The sequence below is a fragment of the Protomyctophum bolini genome (genome assembly GCF_963924005.1).
Source record: "Protomyctophum bolini genome assembly, chromosome: 3".
Classification (NCBI taxonomy): Eukaryota; Metazoa; Chordata; class Actinopteri; order Myctophiformes; family Myctophidae; genus Protomyctophum; species Protomyctophum bolini.
This window is the reverse complement of record NC_137864.1, coordinates 25,010,229-25,033,403: the sequence shown is the minus strand read 5'-3', so window position 1 is coordinate 25,033,403 and position 23,175 is coordinate 25,010,229. Positions and strand designations below refer to the sequence as shown.

General features: G+C 42.4%; 1 protein-coding gene and 1 long non-coding RNA gene across 3 annotated transcripts; both read right to left on the bottom strand.

The window, feature by feature from the left end:
• Window positions 1-1,219: 1,219 nt before the first annotated feature.
• On the bottom strand, window positions 1,220-16,768 carry LOC308312913. Of its 2 annotated transcripts, none has more exons than XR_013963823.1 (6): window positions 16,559-16,768; window positions 12,446-12,553; window positions 5,944-6,022; window positions 5,467-5,517; window positions 4,691-4,855; window positions 1,220-2,372 (listed from the first exon to the last, which is right to left on the bottom strand). It is a non-coding gene; the product is annotated as an uncharacterized lncRNA (long non-coding RNA). The 2 variants fall into 2 exon arrangements; XR_013963824.1 differs by lacking the exon at window positions 1,220-2,372 and adding an exon at window positions 2,747-3,360.
• Window positions 16,769-17,541: 773 nt separating this feature from the next.
• On the bottom strand, window positions 17,542-21,712 carry znf330 (zinc finger protein 330). The gene is made up of 10 exons (XM_080759430.1): window positions 21,636-21,712; window positions 21,103-21,270; window positions 20,942-20,961; window positions 20,766-20,836; window positions 20,547-20,623; window positions 20,109-20,235; window positions 19,845-19,949; window positions 19,637-19,683; window positions 18,397-18,514; window positions 17,542-17,966 (listed from the first exon to the last, which is right to left on the bottom strand). Exons 2-10 carry the CDS (start codon window positions 21,220-21,222, stop codon window positions 17,713-17,715), a joined length of 939 nt encoding a protein of 312 aa, XP_080615556.1. The 5' UTR covers window positions 21,223-21,270; window positions 21,636-21,712; the 3' UTR covers window positions 17,542-17,712.
• Between the last annotated feature and the right edge of the window lie 1,463 nt (window positions 21,713-23,175).

Sequence of the window (23,175 nt, the reverse complement as noted above, 5' to 3'; positions counted from 1 at the left end):
CGGAAATTGCTCTTCACTTATAGCTATCTATTTTCAGGTAGATTGTTTTATTTTACTCAGTCAGCCATATCACTACTCATTTTTTTTCATGAAAAAGGTCATAGCTGGGTAATCTATTTTCAGGCAAATTGTGTTTATTGTATTTTATTTTACTCAGCCATAACAATTTATTTTCTGTTAACCAACTTGCTGGCTGGCAGGCAGGCAGACAGCATAGACAGGCAGACAGACAGACAGCTACTCATGGAGAATTGGACAGGCAGGCAGTCAGACAGCTACTCATAGACAGGCAGACAGACAGCTACTCATGGAGAATTGGACAGGCAGGCAGACAGCTACTCATGGACAATTGGACAGGCAGGAAGGCAGACAGCTACTCATAGACAGACAGACAGCTACTCATGGACAATTGGACAGGCAGGAAGACAGACAGCTACTCAAAGACAGACAGACAGCTACTCATAGACAATTGGGCAGGCAGGCAGACAGCTACTCATAGACAGACAGACAGCTACTCATGGACAATTGGACAGGCAGGAAGGCAGACAGCTACTCATAGACAGGCAGACAGACAGCTACTCATGGACAATTAGGCAGGCAGACAGCTACTCATAGACAGGCAGACAGACAGCTACTCATGGACAATTAGGCAGGCAGGCAGACAGCTACTCAGACAGGCAGACAGACAGCTACTCATGGACAATTGGACAGGCAGGCAGGCAGACAGACAGCTACTCATAGACAGGCAGGCAGACAGCTACTCATAGACAGGCAGACAGTAAGACAGCTAGCTACTCATTGACAGACAGACAGGCAGGCAAAGAGCTACTCATGTTATGTTATTATGTTATTATAACAGCTACTCATGTTATGTGCAATAATTTGTGCAGTTATGGAAACAGCTCTTTGTGTTTATGCAAGAAAATGTAACACATTTATTTATTTACATATTGTGTGCATGCACATTGTACTTTGATACATTTTGCGAAAATAAAGCAATTGAAAGAGAGAAGTTATCAAGTATCATTAATGTCGTAATTTTATCTACTGGCCCCTGGCCCCTTGCCATTTTTGTAATGTGGCCCACAGGTAAATCTATTTGAGTATCCCTGGCATAAACCATGAAAAACTGGAAATACAAAGATCACGGCACTCCATCTTTAACGCTACAGCTGCAATTCCGAGGTTGTGGAACAACTTTGGCCAGCACAAAGCCCTGGAATAACCTTATCAAACACCTTTGGCATGATTTGGAATGGTAAATGCGATCCAGGCCTTATGATCCAACTTCAGTGTCTGACCTCATTAATGCCTCCTGTGGCTGAATGGAAGCCAATCACAGGCATTGATATAGTATTGTGTACAATATACAGTAGGAAACATTATCTCTACGTGCCCAGTTCCCAGTTCTAACAGAGAGGCCATAGTATACCAATAATAAGGCATAAGACAAATGTACTCGAACGCAGACATTTAATGCTTTAAAGACGAGAATGATTATTACGTAATTATTACTTCATCAGAGTCAAAAGGACATAAGTCACTATGCTGGAGGCGTGAATTGGCCTTTAGAGTGTATACTGTTTTCTATGTGGCTGCACTGTTGTGTTGTGTGTCAATTTATGCCATGGTGATTATTGGTGGATTACAGACATAGGATGGAAGCTGATTATCAGCAGCCAATAAATATAAACATTGCCTTCTGTTTCTTTTGACTTTGATGAAGATGTAATTGAAATGTCCGTCTGTAAGGCTTTACCTGTCCATGTGCTCCAGTACAAATATCTTCTTAGTCACATACTTAAAGTACAGTAGCAAGTACAATGCTAAGAGTCAACTGAAAAGATAGGCCATGACCTGCAGGACATAACTGATAAGACATATTAAATACTAAAGTATAATAATACCAAGAGTACATTGAAAAGGCAGGCCATGACCCACAGGACATACGTAACTAATCAAATTAAAATTAAATCTAAACTTGACCTGAGGAGTTATGTACATTGATACAGTAGAAAATGGCAAATATAAAACTAGAAACCTATACGGTTTGTTGTGCACAAAAACACACAGCATCCACATCACCCAGTAGTAGTAGTGTATCAAATCTATATAGTCAATTTAATGCATGAAGAGATCATGGTCATTTGACAACGAGGTCAAATTAGGATGGCATAGGACATCTGGGTGGCATAGAGGTAAATCACTCACCTACCGTACCACCGCAGAGGCCGTTTGCTTCCCTGTAGAGGTGCCTCCAGCTAGGCCGGGCTCTGTAACAAACACAATTAGCCGTGTTCACAGCTGGACAACTGGAAGGGGATTGTGTCCTTTCCGCTGCACTAGCAACACCTGCGGGTTGGTCGTGATGCCTGTACAGTTGGGAGGGGAAGTACTATAGTGTTACACTCTCCAGGTGAAACACCTCCAGATTGATGTGGATCTCTGGATCCACATCGCTAAGGCATGGATCCAAAGAGGATCTCGTACTTCATGTGACTTGCCTGTGACATCGTTTGACATGTATGACCTATTATACTTCACATTTGGACATTGTTTAGTGCAAGTACAGCCTCATTGACTTTTATATATTTGACCATTATAAAAAAGTGCACTCCTCTGAGCGCAGATCTCCACTAGGCTGGACCCACCATACAATCAATCCAGGGCCGTCAGCCATGGGGTGCAGCGGCCAGGACACAAGGCAGATACTGGTGGGGGAATAGAGTTTGTACGAGAAGGAGTTGTGCTGTGTAGATTCTACACAACGCAACTCCAAAAACGTGACAAGTTGTACCATTTGTCCTACAAACTCTATAGATTCCCCTCAACAAGCAATATAGGGTATGCGCATGCATAAAGTGAATGGAAGTGAGTTGCAAAGTGAGTGGCAAAGTGAGTTTAACGTTGTTTAATGCAAGCATATTGGACTTTCCTCCTTTTCTGTTTGGATGTATGGGCTGTCACGGCCAGAAAGTCGTTTTTTGGCACTCAGTAGGCGTTCCCGCATAACTTCCTTGTTTGATGATGATGTCACGCGCATACCCATACCAATTTGGGGCTGATTGAATGTTGCATGACCCAAATTCTGTCACTCATGATTTTAGCCACTCAAATTTCCCAATGATTCCTACGCCCATGCATTCATGCTACATTCATGCTACAGTGTGTAGATGAAAAATATATAAATATATACTTTTTGTACAAGCATACAATTACATACACACTTATCTTATTTACACTGTATTACAGGTTCCTTTTTACAGGTTCAGCATACATTCTCTGTAAAAGGGAGAGCATTCTTTCCAGGAAAATGGTTGCATTTTTAAGAGTCTGTGCTTCACATGGTGGACAGCTGTCCTAAAAGTAAAAAACAAAATAAAAATAAATAAATGCAGTAAAACAACGTGTTGCATCATAGTCAAAAATGTTTTGTTTTAACTTTCAAATTGAAAGCCTTTAAATAAAATAAAATCTTTTTAGATATTACTACAGATAAGATTAGGCTAGGTTTTGTGTGATGGTGTCTAACCAGTTTAATATAACAAATCAAAACAACTTAAGCAGCTTGCAGTATTTCATTCAGGCATTCCTAGGCTTCATTTGTACAAACTATGAACCCAGTATTTTTACATACGTCCAATACTGAACTGGTCATGAAGTGATTATGATCAGTGAAAAGTGCAGGTTTTATATAAGGTTTAAGGTTCTTACACACTGGGCTCCATCTTATGCCATGCTTTATCCTCAAGTAATAAACATTTTCCGTGAATTACACATTTAGAAGCTTCCACTATGCGTAAATGTTATCTTGCGGCCACACAACCCACTATTTATTTTGCCGGGTGGAGGTGTGTCTGTAGGCGTGTTGATGCGCTTTCCCTATATTTGCTATATTATGCACACAGGTTTAGGACAATGCCAACAACAACAAGTGCCTCTTCAAACCACCCATAATGCGAATTGTTTGATAAGCTCTCCTGACTCTGAGACAGTGAGACCTGAACATTCACAGCTCAGAGGTCTTGTTCTGTCTTAATTCTCCACAAATCTCTGTGATTGGAATTTTACTATAATCAGCAGTGTCAATTCCTTGTGCTTATTGTGTTTAATTGTCTAGTCAAATAAGTTATTAGATTTGCACGAGTGAGGCTGTGTTGGAGCTACTGGACACAAAACAACCCGGCCTCTGTAAAAATATAAATAGGCTATATTTCAAGGCAGCAACGTGTGTCGCTCTTCCATGGCCATGGGCCATAGTGTAAATCACTGGGCATAATGTTAAATGGATCTCTTAAAGGCAATGGCAGGTGGCACAGTGATTGATTTAATCATTGTAACGCCCAAACCACACCTATACATAATGTGTTTATTTCATGCAATTCATTCATATTAATTTAAACGTATGTATCATGAGCACATCCACACAGGACGTGAATATTAAAACATACGAGGTGACAAAGTAATTTCTTTAAGAACCAAGGTCGATTTTTCACCAGGAATAAAAGCATCAACCTGAGGCATTACCAAATTAATAGTTTGATGTGAAATATTCGCACTGGACCACTCTATCAGCTATCAGAACTTACAAAAAGCGACCTACTGTATAAGAATAATTTCTTACATTCTTAGAGTTAATCAAATGCTTAACATTTTACTTTGAGGTAAAAACTTGTCAAACAGAACTTACAGAATAACTAGCTTGAGACTTCATGAGACTTTCTGAAAAGCTGGTGTTGAAATGACGTATGCAATGTGCGAAATGTGCTTCTGGTCTTTCCCATATGCCTTCTTCAAGGAAGATGACATTCAGTTCCAAGAGATAGCATTTCAGGGACACTGTTTTACAGTTTTCCTAAAAAAAGAAACAAAAACAGCATATCTTACATTGGACAAATAATGTATACAAATACACCTCACTGATAAAGCTTTAAGCAGGTCTAGTACTAGAGAAATTCACTTTCATGTAAATTTATGTACTGTAGTTATTGTATTGTGATATTAACATTTATCAACCAGAAGAGCTATACTTACCAGTGATTAAAATGAGTGATATGCCACCATGTTGGAAAGATTACAACAAAACATTGATTTAGACCTGTTGCTCACTGTTATGTAGGTTGCCGGTTGTGGCTGTAATCAATACAGAGGCCTTGAAGTAGGTTTGCAACTAGAAAGCACTTTGTGTCACCATTTGTAATTTGCATTGGTGAATAAAGACGTGTTCTCTGTTCATCTGTTACAAAACAAAACTAGGGAAATGCCTAAAGCTTTCTCTGTGAAAAAGGTATGCTATATCAATGGTGGCAGTGATCAATAATCTTTCTTACCAACAACCACTGGTAACAACACTGAGCTCCAGAAACAACATCGACAGGGTCTTTTAGTTTTAAAATGTTGGTGTTTTGTGTTTTTCCCCCGTATTTAAAATTAAAATGTGAGCGAACGTGAACTGAGCCAACTTACCCCAATTTCTCCTTTCTCAATCGAAGGAGCATACAGAAAAGCATCAGATTTCTGGAACAAGAGAAAGACACACACACACACACACACACACACACACACACACACACACACACACACACACACACACGACACACACACACACACACACACACACACACACACCAGTCAGATATGCACATCTTAGGTCCCAGTAGGTCCAGTGACAGTGCATTTGATTAATATAGGCTATATACTGCATGCTGGTTGTGGCTGAGATAGCTCAAACACTGGAACAAATTATATTTTATAAAGGGACTTCCCAGGCCAAACTAAGCAGGAACCGACAATCGACAACAACAGCCAGATCACAACATTCGAAATCCCAGAAAAAATGTAGTTTCATATTTCAATATCGACATAATATTGTCCAGTCATACTTTAAACCACATTTTCACAGTAAATAAGGACAGGAGCATGGTTATATTTTAAACCTCTCACCTGAAAAATAGGTCTCATTTTCTCCAAACAGACCTGAACGGCTGCAGTATCAACAGCACCAATACATGTATTCAAAAAGCTACAAAAGAAGAATGAATGAAGAATGCTTTCAATGTGAAATAGTGATCATCAGAAAGTATTTGGATGACATTTTACATTCATTTGATTTGTTGGGCTCTGCATACACATTATGTGTATTAGTAGTTAGTAGTTTGTGAAATTAGCTGTGAACAGGGACGATATACACACGGGATGAAACGTCTGGCTGCTGGCAGATGAACACTATTCTATGGCCTCTAGTGCAGTGGTCTTTGAGGGAGTTCCAGGGGTCCCCAGCTAAATGATAGTTAGGAACCAAATGGACTCTTATGGGTCCAGAGTGTACAAATGGAACCAAATAGACCCTTATGGGTCTGTAACTCAGAGAGCATACAAAAGATTTTACAATATTAATTGGGGTCCCCGAGATAGAAATAGGACTGTCAAATTTAACGCGCTATTTAACTAGTTAACGTACAATCCTTGACTTGTAACGGCACTATTTTTTTTGACGCGCGATTAACGCGCAGTGATTTTTGAACCTCGGTACACACCGTAGTTTGGGAAATCAGGAAGTAATGCACTGACGTCGATGCCGCACATAAACAAACCCCGTGAGCAGTAAAATGGATAAAAAAGAAACTATTTTGAATGGCAAGTTTAGCTTCAAAGCCCTGCCAGATGGTTCTCTGGACAGGACAAAGGTAATTTGTATTTACTGTCGAGGTGAATATAGTTACCACTGGAGTACGTACAGTCTCAAATACCACTTGTCGGCAAAGCATACAGCTGATGCAGACTGCAGAGAGCCCCACGCCCCCTCCTCGCTTAAGGTAAGCCATGCTGGATAGTTTGCCGAGGAGACAGCTGGACAACGCTACAACCCGAAAACTTACCACAGCAGTAGCCTGGGCACCATTTCATTTCGGTATGAGCCGGATGATATGCTACGTCACGTTGTATGCAGCTTCCCAAACAGGATGTACCCAAAATAATCCCCCCTCCCCCGCGATCAAAATGTTAGTTCCCCCCATAGAGTATTGGTTCCCCCCCGACTTTACTCGCCAGTTGCCATTGTGCCGCACTCTCGCTACGCTATGTATTTTAAAATTCAACGAAACTAAATTACGCCGCATCAGAAGCATATTAATTAGTAGGAACTAACATTTTGATCGCGGGGGAGGGGGGATTATTTTGGGTACATCCTGTTTGGGAAGCTGCCAACAACGTGACGTAGGCATATCATCCGGTCCCGGACTTTTGGAACAGAGACCAGGCTTTCCTCCGAGGCGGTGGAAAGCCTGGTGATGCGAGGTTACCACAGCAGTGTTGTTTTTTTTCAGAATATTTAGATTTAGTCTTAGTCTTAGTCTTTTGAATAAGACACATTTAGTCTTTAGTCCCATTTAGTCTTCTGAAATTCTTTTTTGTTTAGTCTAGTCTTAGTCGACGAAATATCAAAATAATGTAGTCTTAGTCTAGTCTTAGTCTTAGTGGTTTAGTCTTAGTCTTTTAGTCTTAGTCTTGATTTTTTAGTCTTAGTCTTTTACTAAGGGGGGGCACTTTGGGGGGCACTGGCTGGGGAGGCACTGGGGGATACTGGGGGGGCACTGTCTGGGGAGGCACTGGGGTGGCACAGTCTGGGGAGGCACTGGGGGGCACTGTCTGGGGAGGCACTGGGGGGCACTGTCTGGGGAGGCACTGGGGGGGACTTGGGGGGGCACTGTCTGGGGAGGCATGGGGGGGGACTCGGGGCCCCACTGTCTGGGGAGGCACTGGGGGGACACTGGGGGGCACTGTCTGGGGAGGCACTGGGGGCCAGTGGGGGACACTGGAGGGGCACTTGGGGGGTACACTGTCTAGGGAGGCACTGGGGGGGGGGGCACTTGGGGAAGACACTGGGGGGGCACTCAAAATTGAAAATACAATGTTCATTAGTCTTAGTCTTATGATTTAGTCTTAGTCTTAGTCTTTTGAAAACGCACATTTAGTCTTTAGTCCCATTTAGTCTTGTCTTAGTCGACAAAGTGTCAAAAACCTTAGTCGACTTAGTCTTTAGTCTTAGTCTTAGTCGACAAAAACAACACTGTACCACAGCGGTCGCCAAATGGGTGGCTACAGCCTGCAGGCCGATTAACATTGTGGAGGACGAGGGTCTGCGTGAAATAATACGCATCGCATCCAACGACTGTATCGTATGAGTTGCCTTCGAGATGCACTACTGTAAAAAACATCCACGACTTGTATGACAACTAGCTCCATATGTGCCCTCTCCCTACGCTCATTCTGTAGCTCCGAGATGAGGTCACACACTGGGCCCCTCCCACCGCGTTTCAAAAACGGCGCAAGTTTCCGCAAGAAACGTTTCTTATCCTTACCACACCATTAATCCAAAACGTGTAGGGCTCATGTAGGTTTACACTAATTCAAATTTAGGAGCGGCCCAGAAAATCCAACTAGAGATTTGAACCGAGCCTTTACGTCCCGTCTTTTGTCAGTCGCTTCCATGTTTATCAAGGAAGTTGAAAAGCTTTAGCGCCTCCCCGGCGCCTCCCCTGGTCGAAAATTTCCAACTGACTTCAGTTCACTCGACATGCACGCGCACACGCACACTTGACAACGTGACAACGAGAGAGCCACAGTGGCTGAGGCGTTGGGAAAGACCCGCACAGTTGCGCTCACGGGAGACTACTGGACTTCACTCAGTAATCACAGTTACCTCGGGGTAACAGCGCATTATTTTGACGAGCAGTGGGGACTTCGGTCACATGCTTTGACCGTTATGAAGACAGAGGAGAGGCATTTCGCCCACACGTGTGCGGAGCACTTCGACCAAGTAGCCAAAGAGTGGGACATTGAACCGAAAGTCAGCACGCTGACCATGGACAGTGCACGTAACATGATAGCAGCAGTCAGGGAACTCCCGTTTGACATGACATGCCTTGCGCAGCACATCTCCTCCAACGAGCCATCGCAGTGTCTCTACAACACAGCCCATTTGATAACGCATTGGCAAAATGCAGAAAGGTAGTGGGACATTTCAAGCATAGCCCACCAAATGCAGCAGAGCTTGAGAAGCAGAAAGCTGCACTTGGAAAGAAAGTAAAGGCGCTGTCACAGGACTAGGGTTGGGATTCGTTAGGATTTTTACGGTTCCGAATCCTTCCCGGATCCCTCTTAACGGTTCCGGTTCCTAACGGTTCCCTTAACGGATCCCAATATTATTTTTTCCCATTTTTTTCTGACATAGATTATGCTTATATTATAACTAACCTAACCAAGTACATAATAAAAACAAATTCATTAATTCAATTATTGAAAATGCTCTTTACAATTATGAGGTGGCACTATTATTTTAATTTCACCACCACCAGCTAGCCACCACAACAATATCATTGTTGCAATTTGTACTGTATATTGCAATTTGTACTGTATATTAAATATACAGTACATACACATTGGAATAATGATATTGTTGTGGTGACAAATGTTGTCTTTAATGTTCAGATTAATTTAATATGAAGGACCACTTACCCTAACGGAAACAAATAGTGCTTTCTTGGATTATAAAATCCTCTTAGCAGACCTAAGACCCTGAACTGTAGGCTACGTTCCTGTGCTTTTTTCTGCAAACTGTTTATAAAGTAATCAATCTATGGAGGTATATGCACCTAAACGCTGGGCTCAACAGTCACGCGATTAATTTAGAGACAAATCAAAAGCAGTTGAGTTGCTTATAAGTTGTAAAAAATAAGTGCAGACAAATTGATTTGGCTATATTTAACGTGATTCATATAATATCAGACAGAAGGACGTCGAGTCATTGGCGGTCTAAATTAACACCATTAACAACAGTTGTACAACACGCCTAATGAAAAGCTCTGTAGAAGTTTAGTAGTTTTTATTTTCTATTGCGTTACTACTAGACTGGGGAAAGTGAACGAGCCTTGCATCATCCTCGTCCCCCGCCGGCTGTGGTGGAGCTGCGGGGAGTGCAGGCACGGCTTTCCGCATGGCTCTCAAACGTGATGTGCCTACTGTAGATTATTCTCGTGAGTTGTGGACTCGTGTAGACATATTGATTTTGAGATGTTTCCTCGTGGACGTGGTGCAACTGGTAGCCTACAAGTTGCAACAACCTTTGCAGGGAACTATAGCATTGCATTTATTGCACGTTGCGTGCTCAGCCTCAGAGTCATTTCCCTCTCTGTTAACTACACTTTGGAGATCTCTTCCACATACTCTCCCACTCGCTCCGCGGCGGTCGCTGAATGCACAGAACAGTGGGCGTATCCTCCCCGACCCCACTCACTCATGTAGGTGGGGTGACGTCACCACAGGCTCTGCTTGCATGCATGCACAGACACAGCGGAGCTAAATGACGACTGATGAGAACCGTTTGGGGAACCGTTAATACGAAAACTATGGAACCGGCTCCGGATCCGCAATGTCGGAACCGGGTCTGAAATGGACCCGGTTCCGAATCCCAACCCTACACAGGACGTGTCAACTAGATGGAACAGCACCCTGGAGATGATCAAGCGTATTCTGAGAAATTAAGAACCACTGAGAGCTACCCTGGCCCAACATACAACCAAGGTCACTATGCCAACAACAGCTGAGCTGGATAAACTGCAGAAGTTGGTGACAGTGCTGGAGCCCTGCAGGTGAATTGTTACTACTCTCATTTTGTGTGTGTGTGTGTGTGTGTGTGTGTGTGTGTGTGTGTGTGTGTGTGTGTGTGTGTGTGTGTGTGAGGGGTGGTGAGAGACATGAGAGAAAGGGGGCTGTGTGTGTGTGTGTGTGTGTGTGTGTGTGTGTGTGTGTGTGTGTGTGTGTGTGTGTGTGTGTGTGAGAGAGAGTGAGTGAGTGGGTGAGTCCTCAGCCCTTGTGTGGGTGAATGTAACAAGTTTTTCTCTATTATTGCAGGTACATAACTGAACTTCTCGGAGGAGAGAAGTTTGTTTCCTGCTCCGTGGTGCTGCCAGCCTTTCGTCATCTATCGCGAGTCATGGAGGTCTCTGAGGATGACCCAGAGTACTTGGTGAAATTCAAGGAGACCTTCGCAGGAGATATGGAGCAACGCAAGGAAAAAACTAACATCACATGGCTGAAGTTTGCGACAGCTCTGGATCCTCTGTTCAAGGACCTCAAGTGTCTGAGCAGACCTGACAGGGCTGAGGTGTGGCGTTCCATCAGTGCCTTGCTCAGGGAGGAGAGGCCTGCACAGCCGGAACAACCAGCGACATCTGAGCCACCTAAGAAAAGATTAGCTCTCATGCTTGCCCCTGATTCTTCATCTGATGAAGAGGAGGACTGCATTCAGTGCATTGACACCTGTGTGGACCGCTACAGGGCGGAGCCCACTATTGGCATGGAGGACTGTCCGCAGCAGTGGTGGTCTGACCATGAAGGGGCACACAGCATGATGGCCTGCCTTGCACGCAAGTACTTGGCCACACCTGCCACATCCGTGCCATGCGAGAGATTGTTCTCACTGTCTGGGCATGTTGTTAATAAGAAGCGAGCCTCCCTGTCATCCGAAAATGTCAACAGGCTTGTCTGTTTGAGCAACTGGCTCAGTGCAAAGAAAAATAACTAAGTGTACTGTATACTGTATGTCTTTTGTCTTGTTTTGCCTTTGTCGTGTTTCCATGTTCATTTTGTCTGAGGCGGGGTTGTTCTACCTCTGCTGAATACAACAGAACAGCTGTTTACAGGCTATAGCCTAATTCGTGCTGATACTTTCCTATCACACATCACACCTGACACTTTTTTCCACCCATTCGACCCTGCTTGCACTCATTTCTTCACCTCTTTTCCTCAATCTCCATTGCTCTGAAATGTTGACCCTAAGTCCTCCACATTCTTCACGTCTAATCCCTGTAACTTCATTGTGTAAAAACATTGGTTATACCTAGGGCTGCACACCATTATTTTGAGCACCTGGACATGCAAGTTGGTGCGCACAGCACGGGGGGGGGGGGTCCAACACAGATAAAATGTATTACGGTACTCACCTACTGCTGCAGGTTCCATGTTTAAGTAAAGTAATTACAGTGTTGTTCAAGTGACAGATGCATGGTTTTCACAATGTAAATATGGTTGCGTGGTTTAGTGACTAGCGCTATGGCAAACTTTGGGAAAGTGTCATAGTAGCTTGTTTACAACTGAAACAGACTTCCTGTGCTTTGACTTCCTCTTCAAAATAAGAGTCACGTGTAAAGATTAGTCAACACTAGTTTTATTTCTACGTCTACTCACCGGACGTTAACATCTCATTTGAGTTCCTTTTGAATGCCTGTCAGATTGAATAACTGAATAACTGTCTCAGCTGTTGGTGCGCAAATGCACCTCACATGCCTTTGATCTACCGTGCAGAAAACATTTTTACGACGCATGCACACTGGCGCACCGGTTGTGTGCAGGCCTTTATATAGCAGTTGTTCATGCATAGGCTTACCTCAGAATTAGGAGACAAAGCAACGCCTCAGTTCTGTGACACACTCTACAATGGTCATTGGGTTCCATAGATGGAATTGCGTCTTTCTAGAGAAATTAAAAGAGAAAACTGTCAAGAATTTGTATTATGTTAATTATCATTATGTAATAGTATAACACTATAATAAATTAATCATTACGGTATATTATATAACTAGAAAACGTGCTCCTCGGAGGACAGATCTCTGCCAGGTCATGTAGCAGGGCTCGAAATAGAGACCATTTTGGTCATATATGCTCCCGAAATTTGATCAATGCGACCAATAAATATAATTAGGAGCACCAGTGCGATGGGGAGAAAACAATCTGGTGCGCCTTTTTTTCTCTCAAAAGCATGTTATTTCCCCGTCTCTCTCTCTCTCTTCCCATTTGTTGCCAGTCAGCAAGTGCATGAGATGACAGTCAACCATTTTGTCCTATCAAACGTGAGCTTTCATGTGCCCAACACGCATGCTAATTTTAGATTGGTTAAAGTAGCCTTAGAGCCCGCCCACCCTCTTCCTTTCCCTTGTCCGGAGAAGCACAGTGACAGATGCGGGAAAGGAAAAATAAGAAGAAGCTAAGCTAGTGTGCGAGTTACGTTGAAGATGAAGCGAACTATTGTTGATTTATTTAGTAAGCCACCGCCTGCTGTTCTAAATGAAGTCAATAGTGTAGTCGCTGACGCTGTTGACATTGTCGTTGATAACAGCGATGCCGACGAGAATGCCAACAGACCACCTGTAGCTAAGAAACTGAAGAGAGCATATTGCTTTAGGAAAGAATGGCTAAAGGAATTTGAGTGGCTTCGGTTTGAGGACGGGGCAAATGGGCAATGCACTGTGTTCATTGCAAAAAATGCCCGGAGATGGCAGGTAAAACTGCATTTGCAACTGAGACAAAACATTTCAAACATGAGAGCTTAACAAAACACGCTGGCAGCACGAAACACAACAGATGTCGGGACAAATGTGTTACCCCAAAAAGTAGGATTGGTAATATAGGTCGACAGAATGCTGCTGCTCTCTCAGCCCAAGAGGCAGAGCTGAAATTTTAATTCAATACTGCATACACCATAGCTAAAGAAGAGCTAGCCTTCACTAAGTTTAAACCTTTTATTAGTTTACAGAAAAAGAATGGCATTGACATAAACATGACTTAAGTTACGCCAATGATAAGTCATGTGCCAACATCATTGGCGTGATTGCAGACACGTTACTGCTGGCCCCAGGACAATGCATGATTTAAAAATCACACCTATGTGAAGTGAGGCGCTCTTTATCATTATACATCATCTCACGAAGAACTGAATTCATGTGATTGGTTGTTTAAATTTGTCATTTGGTGGACATTTGATGAGACCTGTGGGGACAACCTGGCATGTGATGATCAACTCTGCAGTGCTCAGTGCTACATTATGTATTGCGTTATATATATTGTCTGTGCTCCTTACTTTTTTGGTATGTGCTCCTAATTTTTTGCTAGTGCTCCTAACTTTTTAATTTGGGAGCACTGGTGCTACCAAGAAAAAAAGTTAATTTCGAGCCCTGTGTAGGCCTATAGGTTATTGTGGGCCAGCAATGTTTGGAATTCGCCAATCAGGATGAAATGTGAAAAATGTAACGGATCACTTGATTATAGAGATGATGTGTACAGTGTATCAATTAGCGTGATGTTTGCAGAAGTTGCAGACCCACAGGATTTCACCCAGGGTCGGGCCGGTTCTGGCGTGCCGCCCTGTGTCCGAAACGGTTGAGAAATAACAGAGTTACCGTGTGGGCGTCCCTCTATACCGCTCTTATGATCAAACAGATCCATCTTCATCACTAGATAACTATAGAGATCATGTTTACCGATTTGCGTGACATTTTTATCAAATCTGAAGGAGTAATATAAAAAAAAACGTTTTACATACGTCAGCCTCCTGGTGGAGCTAATAAAAGCCAAATGTGAAAAATGCATGGCAAAGGTTACTCTAGGCCCGGGAGTATGCATGCAAAGTTTTACACAGATCAGTGCAGTTATAGTAAAACCACGAATTGGCCTGTGTTATAGCGCTACCATGAGGCTGAATTGTAAAATTTCAATTGGTATTTCATCCTGGGCCTAGTGGGAATGTGCAAAATTTCACGGAAATGGCTAAATGTGTTCATGATTTCAAGGAATATGAACATTTTTAAAGACCTGTTTGATGTTTGGGCAATATTTGTAGAAAGATGTGGGACAGAGGTTCAGTCTCCAATTTGAGAACGACTGGTGTATGGGAGTATAAAATAACACTATAACAGAGCAATGTTTAAGCACACCAGTAAGACGCGCAAACGCGGGAAGCGAACGCAGCTGAGACCCTGCAGATCATGTCTGTCTGTCTGTCCCGCTGTTACTGTATATGTGGACCTGGCCCCTTTTGTGCCCATATATGGAGCTGAGTGGACCTGGCCCCTTTTGTGCCCATATATGGAGCCGAGTGATTGCTGATGCAACACACTCCATATTTGGATAGCGGGACAGACAGACACACAGACATGATGCTATGCTAGGTCTCATAGTAAGTGCTCACTGCGTTCGCAAATGAATATGGCCCCAGGTGTGTATATGTGGGTGTATGTATGTAAGTTTATAAATACATCAAAGATGTGAATATAATCCATTTCTAATGGATGCCTTGGCCTGGAAAAGAGGTCATCAGGTGGTCTCCAACCTTCTTAGAGTCGGACCCGCCCACTGTCCTTTCTCCCCTTCCAGAACTAGCAGGAAGCTCTCTCTTCTACGTCCGAGCATAGACATGGTAACGCCCCGCCTGCCTCTGATTGGCCTACCGACACTGCCCGTCTTGCCTGTCCTCCGAGATGCAAGGGTACTCCATGGTGGGAAATAATACAAGTAAGAGAATGGCAACAGTAAATTGTAACTTGAACCCATTTTGGGTGGGAACCCCTTTTGGTCTTAGCATTATGTGCTTTAGCTATTGAAAAATAGCAGATCTAAAAGCTCATAGCAGTTAAGGTCCCTGCACACGTTTTTCGGATCTTTAGCGGGTTTCTCCATCGGTTTTCCGAAAAACGCGTCCGGTATGCAACCACCTTTACCGTGTGGGGGAATTAGCAGACAACACTCTCTCTCTCTCTCTCTCTCTCTCTCTCTCTCTCTCTCTCACAAGTAATAGTGTGGTATTCTCTCTCCCTTGCACCCTCTATCTGTGTGTCTTTCTGTCTCTCACATGAACGCATACTCCACATTGTTGGTTCGACTCAAAAATGTCTGGGCTGGGGGCCTGGCTGTTCTTGAGCTTAGTCCAGTTACCCTGCAGGGTAAACATAGAACCTTTCCCTTTCTTTCCCTCTAACTGAAAGTGAAAGTAGGCTATGGCGTGTGTGATGGGTTCCCAACTTCCCATGCAGTTCCCACTGAATCTTAATACTATATTATAGTTATAATATAAAGCTAATCAGACTGGATTCTGGGTTATTTTACAAATAGGCCTGCAAATACCCTTATTGCACCCAGGGTGTTTTTGTGCGTAACTATACATTTGTTTTTGAGAGCTGAGAAACCACTGCATGTAGCCTATCGCCTCCCTGTCCGACTGCAGGCCTGGCGAAGCGAGCAGCGGCTGATCTGCCTACCGCAGCCTGCCGCAGGTAGCTATTGGATTGAATTATTCGCTTGTCGCCTTCTAAACCCCATTGATTAATGTATTATTGTTGCGCCTGTATGTATCTGTTACCGCCTGGTACGTCTGACCAGTTTGTGTTATTGTTAGAAAACTACGCAGGCTTTAAGTTTTACATGCATAAACTGTCATGACCCTTAAAAAAAAGAAGAAAAAAAGATTTACAACACGCAAGATCGGTGCCAAACGGCGTTAGATTGAGTTATTTAAAGTAAATACTAATAGGGTGTAATTACTGTATAATAGGTGTATAAAAGTTAAGCTACAAAATTCTGATCTGTTCCGGACAATAATTGATTGGTAAATTGTCATGTCCTCATTTTAGACGAGGGAATTGAAACGAGTGATCAACAGCTTAGTTTGGAAGTACGGAATTATAATTAATTATTCAACTTCCAAAGAAGTAAAATAAACATCACTTACTTTTCGCCCTTGGTCACAACAGAGCCTTAACAGGACTCCTACAACAAGCGCCCGTCTGGCATTCGCGCAGAGCAGGGGTTACTTCTAGAGCAGCAAGACGCAAAAGGATAAAATGCAACAAGGTCACATTTTTGTATTCTACTTTTAACGTCACCTCTCATTCATGTCCAAATCGACACCAACTCTTAGTGGTGCTTTTTCTAGTTTGTCCACAACTGCACATATAGTCGCACACGCCCTTTCATGCTGCACTCTTGGTATAATCAGAGTCATAGAGACAGAGTTGCGACATTTTCGCAGATAAGTAAGCCTGGGACTGGGAGGCTGAGACCGAGACTAGACGACATTGAGTGGGCAGAAAACTCGCGCGAGCCCTAGACTTATGCATTCCGTAAACTTCCGGTGTCCCTATTCGCCAATAGAAGTCTATGTAGAAGAGCCGCCATTGGACTGGCCCCATGCAGTGAACGGAGTGGTCGTAACCTCTAAGGTCGTAACTCTGTCTTACTCTATGCCTGGCTTTGGGTATAATATGACGTCTAGCTGTCACGTGTCTCGTCTCTGTGAACGCGATTACAACTTGTTCGACAGTTTTTCTAAACAATAAAATATAACCCCAAGATAGGATATGTTTTGTGTCTGGATAGCAAGCCAGTGTAAACCATTTTGACATGAATTGTCAAAATGTGTATGTGTGTTTTTATTTCTATAGCCTAGTCAGTGTGCCATATCACCATTGCACATCAAAATTAAAATATTTCCAGATGATTGACTCTCCATATAGGACAGCTTTTTGCCCAGCTTTGTGTACCCCATAACGATGACATTGAATTAAAGTAATTTGCACATGATGTGAGGGCAGAGGACTTTATAAAAAAAAATATTTTTTTTAATCAAATTCTCTCGCACACTTATGTCAGTGTACCAGTGATTAATGCAACCAAGCATTACACCACAAAGAAGGGAAAACAATTGCAACCAAAAAGAAGCAAATCTTACTTTTTATTAATGGCTAGCTAGTAGGCTGGCAAAATGACCACACAATTTCTGAAAAATATGGCAATCATTCTGAATGATCTACGGTAGCCATATATCTCCAAAAAGGGATACATAAAATTTCTCCCTCTCTGGGGAGCATAATAGTGTGACAATTTTTAGGCAGGTGTCCCTTCCACCTTAAGATCGGCCAGGGACTTCGCTGCAGTTTCTACATCTTCTTCCGCCTCATCTTCTTCATCCTCATCTTCGTCGTCGTCATCATCTTCATCATCATCTTCTTCATATTCATCATCGTCTTCCTCTCGGTCTCCACCTCCAGACGCCAAGTTTTTCCAGTAGGAATCGTACCCTGACGCGCCATAGCCATCCTCATCGGCACCGCTTTGCCGGCCAAACTTCACAGATCGAGCTGCAGACAACAAACAGAGACACATTTGATATCTGGCATCTCTCAGATCTAAAATAAACATAATACCTATCATTTGTATTTCTATACAAATTTCTATAAGTATGTGGTACATTCATTATAAATTATTTTTGCTTTATTCCATTCCCTTGTGTTTTAGCTCATTCTGCAAATAATTCCATTCCATAGATGATCATACCAACTCTGATGATCTCACATATTAATGTGAAAACCACACACTTTCTAATGCAAATCAAAATCTAATTTAAACAAGTCTTAAACTCAAAGACAATGGTAGCTCCCTAGCTTTTCCCACCAGGCCTGGAATTTCATTATTTTAGGCAACTTGGCCTTTGGTATTGACATGAAGGCATGAAGGGCTTGAAGGGCTTCCCTGGTCCCCACGTCATTGTTCAGTAAGTGGTTTACTTACTGGACATGCTGAGGTCTTTGGTCTCCTGGGTCTCATGGCCACATTTTGGACATGGTGGTGCTTTTCCCTTCTCGTGTTTGAAGATCTTACTCCTGGCATGGTCATCACAGTAACAGGCCTAAAAATAAACAGAATTAATTCGATTAATTAGGACCAGTGGCGCCGTCAGTATGTAGAGTGCGGGGAAGTTTTGTGTGTGTGTGTGTGTGTGCGCGTGTGTGTGTGTGTCATCATGACTCACATTGTTGTGTATTAGCTTGTCTGACACATTGATCGAGTTGAGACTAAGGTCACATTCACACCTAATACTTCGGTAGACTCGATGTGAATGGGCAGAGAAATTGAGCCATTCTGCATATTTAATTTGCTGCGTTTGGCCGTTTGACTTCACACTGCGCTGTCATCCTAGCAATTGGAAACGTAGCAGGGACCTTTATCAATGTGTTCAATTCATAAACTACACAGTGAAATATATGTGTTAAAAGAATATATACTTTGAGTAATAGTTAGGACTTTAGGATGTTAACGTGGTTGCAGTGTGATCGTCGGGGACATGTGTGCGTGTGTGTGCGCAATAATGGATGTCTACAACTTTACCAACTTGTATTATAAAGTAGCGGCTAGCCTACATACAGTACTACATTAAATAAACCTGGTAGGTTAATAGGAGTAGCCTACTGTCTACACACATACCACTTTTATCTGACTCCAGATCATTCTCTTGCTATCGTGTACACGGCATTGTTTGTGTGTGTAACCTTCAGCATAAGCCTATGGGCTTCTATCTCTTCATTAGACCACGTGTGGCCATGGGACATCTTTACACAACGCTGCATAATAATGCCTTCTCTTTCCTTCTCGTGTGCCAAATACCAACTTCTTCATCCCACAATGGTACATTCACTCCCTATGTTTAATGCGATTGCATTCACACCTGCAGTGGTCCGCACTCTGCTGCATTTTAAAGTGAAGGATTAGGATTTGATTGAGTCTTCACATCTGCCAAACGAAGCGCACTTTCCGACTCATCCCCCAATAGTGCGGGGACAGCTTCTTTAAAACCAATAACTGACTAAAATCCTGCTAATGTATGTTAATCAAATAATCAAGAAGCAGGATTATTTTTTGTATTTGTTGTAATGTGATGTTCTTTACTATTTGCAAGGACTTCAGGATGTAGCAGTTCGATTAGCAAAAGGACAGGAGGGATTTTGAGTTTAAGGATATCTAGCAGCCTCACCTTACAACGCAGGCATGAGTGTTGTCCCAATCTATTACAGGAAATGCCTAAAACAGGATGAGTGGATATGAAAATAAATATTAATATTGTTTTTATCAACCAAATGTATACCTTCTGGCAACATTCCGTTGAAAGTGTTGTAATTTTCCTTTGAACTGTGAAAATAGTAATTACTAGACATGCCAGGTAGAACAAATAGATGACTAACATTTATACGTTTCAGCCTCAAGGACTTGGCAGCTCGCCTGGTGCTCAAACTGATCATCCTCACACAGGAAGTTGTGGCAGAAGGAACAGCGAAATATCCGCCCCCCTTTTGCAGGGAAATAATTAATAAAAAGAAAAACAGAAAGCTTTAACCCTCAACCACAAACATTTGAAGTTTTGTACTACCTGTATTTTGTATATTTCACCCCTATGTAAAGCATGTCAGATGTGCATGGAATGGAATTGAAACTGGAATTGGTCTTACCATGGTCCCAGACACAGCGGTCACACTCAATGCAGTCTGCATCGGTCAAGGGACACACACAGGCATGGGAACTGAGGCATTTCCTACCATGGCACACCCATGCTTCACAGAAGTCACAAACCGCTCCCTTGTCATTATTAATAAGAAGGAAAAGAAATGGAAATATTTTTTAGGTACAGTATGCATCTACGGTCCACAACTGTATATCCAGGTAGGACTGGGTTCCCACACGTTTCCCACAACTGGAACTAACTGGACTGTTCCTGACCTCATCCGAGGTCAGGCTGGCATTTATTTGCACTTTGCAGCAGGGAGGAAACAAACAAATGGGGAAATAAGGATAATCTTATACAAACTGGTGTCCAAAACCACATCAAAACAGGATTAGTACCATATACATATTATGACAAAATCAGACAAAACATATTGGTAGCTTACCACCATGCCCATTCCAGTGCTGTGTACCCCGGGATGTTTGATAACACAGTCTGATGCCTTCATGCATTTGGTTTTACCTTTTAAAAAGAACATAAAAATGTATAAATATAGGTTTACAATCACTCTTCCTCGTCTTTGTTGGGAGGGGCCCAATTGTATTAGTGGTGGTAGTAGTAGTCATTCATTAAAAAACAAATTACATAAAACTCACTGACTCACCACATTGGGCACACATGATCAGCTTCTGCACTGATGCACAGAAGTAGCAGAAAGCCCTGTTCTTCTGTCGTCTACCAAATAAAGCGGGGATTGAAAATTAAGCATAGAGTTGAATGTTGGTTGGTTACTTAATTGTGATTTTAAGACAGGGTCTGCATTCAGATTATGGTGCTTACCTCTCGCATTTCTCACATTCCTATGAAGACATATGGAATAACACAATTAGGAGAATTAACGTTGTGTTGAAATATTACATCAGCAATTGTCACATGATTCACATCCGTTGTAGTAATTATGATAGTACAGTTTAGTTACCATTCTGTGTCAACGTACGTACCATGGATGAATTGCAAGGATGTTTTGCGACGTCAACATGGTCCCGGTTAGCTCGACTCTGTTTCTCTCGTTCCTTACGACTCTCGGCCTTTTTCCGGGCACCGGTCTTCTTTTTGGGCATTTTGATGCCAACAGGAGAACCACACTCACGGTGAAAACGTGATTAGATCTGCAAACGAGAAAGTGCTGTTAGCTAAGCTAATGTGTCAACAATACATGAACATACTAACGTTAACGCATTGTATCCTGCCTCCTAGACTGATCGATGTCATGGACTATATAATGCAAACAACGCTAGTGACTTACAAGTATAAAGTATAAAGACGAGTATATTCTTTATTGTTATTTATCTTGCTAGACCATCATGGTTCGCGTGACGCGTCAGAGTAAATAAGTTGAAAAACTTGTCTGACAACCACTTGTAATACTACAACTTGTCTAGTTATGGGATTTAGTCGCACATGTACTAGAAGTATATATATTTATATATCTGTCCGTTTTGATTTGTTTGTGTTAACAGAGAAATCCACAAACCTGTAGCGATGATCAGAGTAGTGGCGATGATGAATGATGAAACTGGAAAATGTGGTAGGTACGGCATTAAATTTCGTTCGGGCTAAATGTTTTCTCTGTTATTCGTTCCGACTTATTTGGTTCCGATCAGAGTGTAGAGTAGGACTTCTACATATATACATATATACATATATATATATATATATATATATATATATATATATATATATATATATATATATATATATATATATATATATATATATATATATATATATATATAGCAGAGTGGCCCAGAGCCTCTGCATGATGGCCTCAAAAGTCTAATATCTCCCCCAGTCCAGAGGTTTTTCTAGTGGTTAAGATGTTGACTTTCACGTGGGAGGCCTGAGTTCGAATCCCGGGCGTTACATTGCTTTGCTTTGGAAACAACTATTTATTCTGACAAGGAATAATCACAGACACGTCTTCACGTTAGTTCCTAATGCAAGGACTCCTGATCGTTCCATGCGGAAATACAGAAGCTATAGAGCGACAGTAACACAACACATAATACTACGTAAGGGACTGATCGTTATTTATCAAAGGTTGGTATGGTGCAAAAAAGGGGGGGGTCATTATACTATTTTTTGAGCCTGAGGGGGGGATATGTTTATTTTTATTTTGGCTTGGGGGAGGTTGTACAACTTTATTTTGCTGAATTTTGTATTTAAAAAAGGTTTTGATTATTTTGTTTTTCATAGTGTTTCACTATATCTATCTATATAAAGTTTACCCTGTGTGGCGACTCTGGCGAGTGTACTTGGTATCTCCCATGTGTGCGCAACTGCGCATGCAAATAGAACAGATCTACAAGCTAACAACGTGTTGCTTGGTGACACGTTGTTAGCTTGTAGATCTGATTCTGTTCTACCAGCAAAGGTCCCTCCCCCGGCCGCTGATGTAGTTTGCTATGTCTGACGTGTACCCACTTCAAAACAGCGCGGGACAGATTGATTCTGCGTTCATAACATTTCCAGTAGAAAAAGCGAAAAATGTTTCAAGCTATGAACCGCGATGTTTGAATTGTGGGCCAGCAGCAGCAGGCCGCTGAAAAGAGCGAGTGTTGTCGGTCAGAGTCAGAGAGGAGGAAGGCGAGGAGCTGCTTAGCCAGCAGGTTGACAGCACCGCATCACTGAGTCAGGAAAATGTCAGACTGAGATGATAATAACAACAATATTAATAATGTTGGGACTGAGGTCGTGGATGATGTTAAGATATAAACTTCTCACAAGTTACTGTTTGTGACTGAAGTTGCTTGTGAACGAAGCTCCTCCACAGAGAAAGTAGCAAAACATCACAGGAACACCTTGAGGCCTTTATGTTGATGGGCATGGAACATTTTGATGGAAGAGACTCTACCGTCTTTGGACAACGCATCGTCAACAACTCAACATGGTGGCAGGCGAGACAGATTCTCATTCAGAATACGGTAGGGCTGGTTTAAAAGCATGCAGCTATCTTGTGCATCTTTGCGCACTCGCATTGCAATGGTGGATTGTTGGTGTGTGCGTCACAGTAG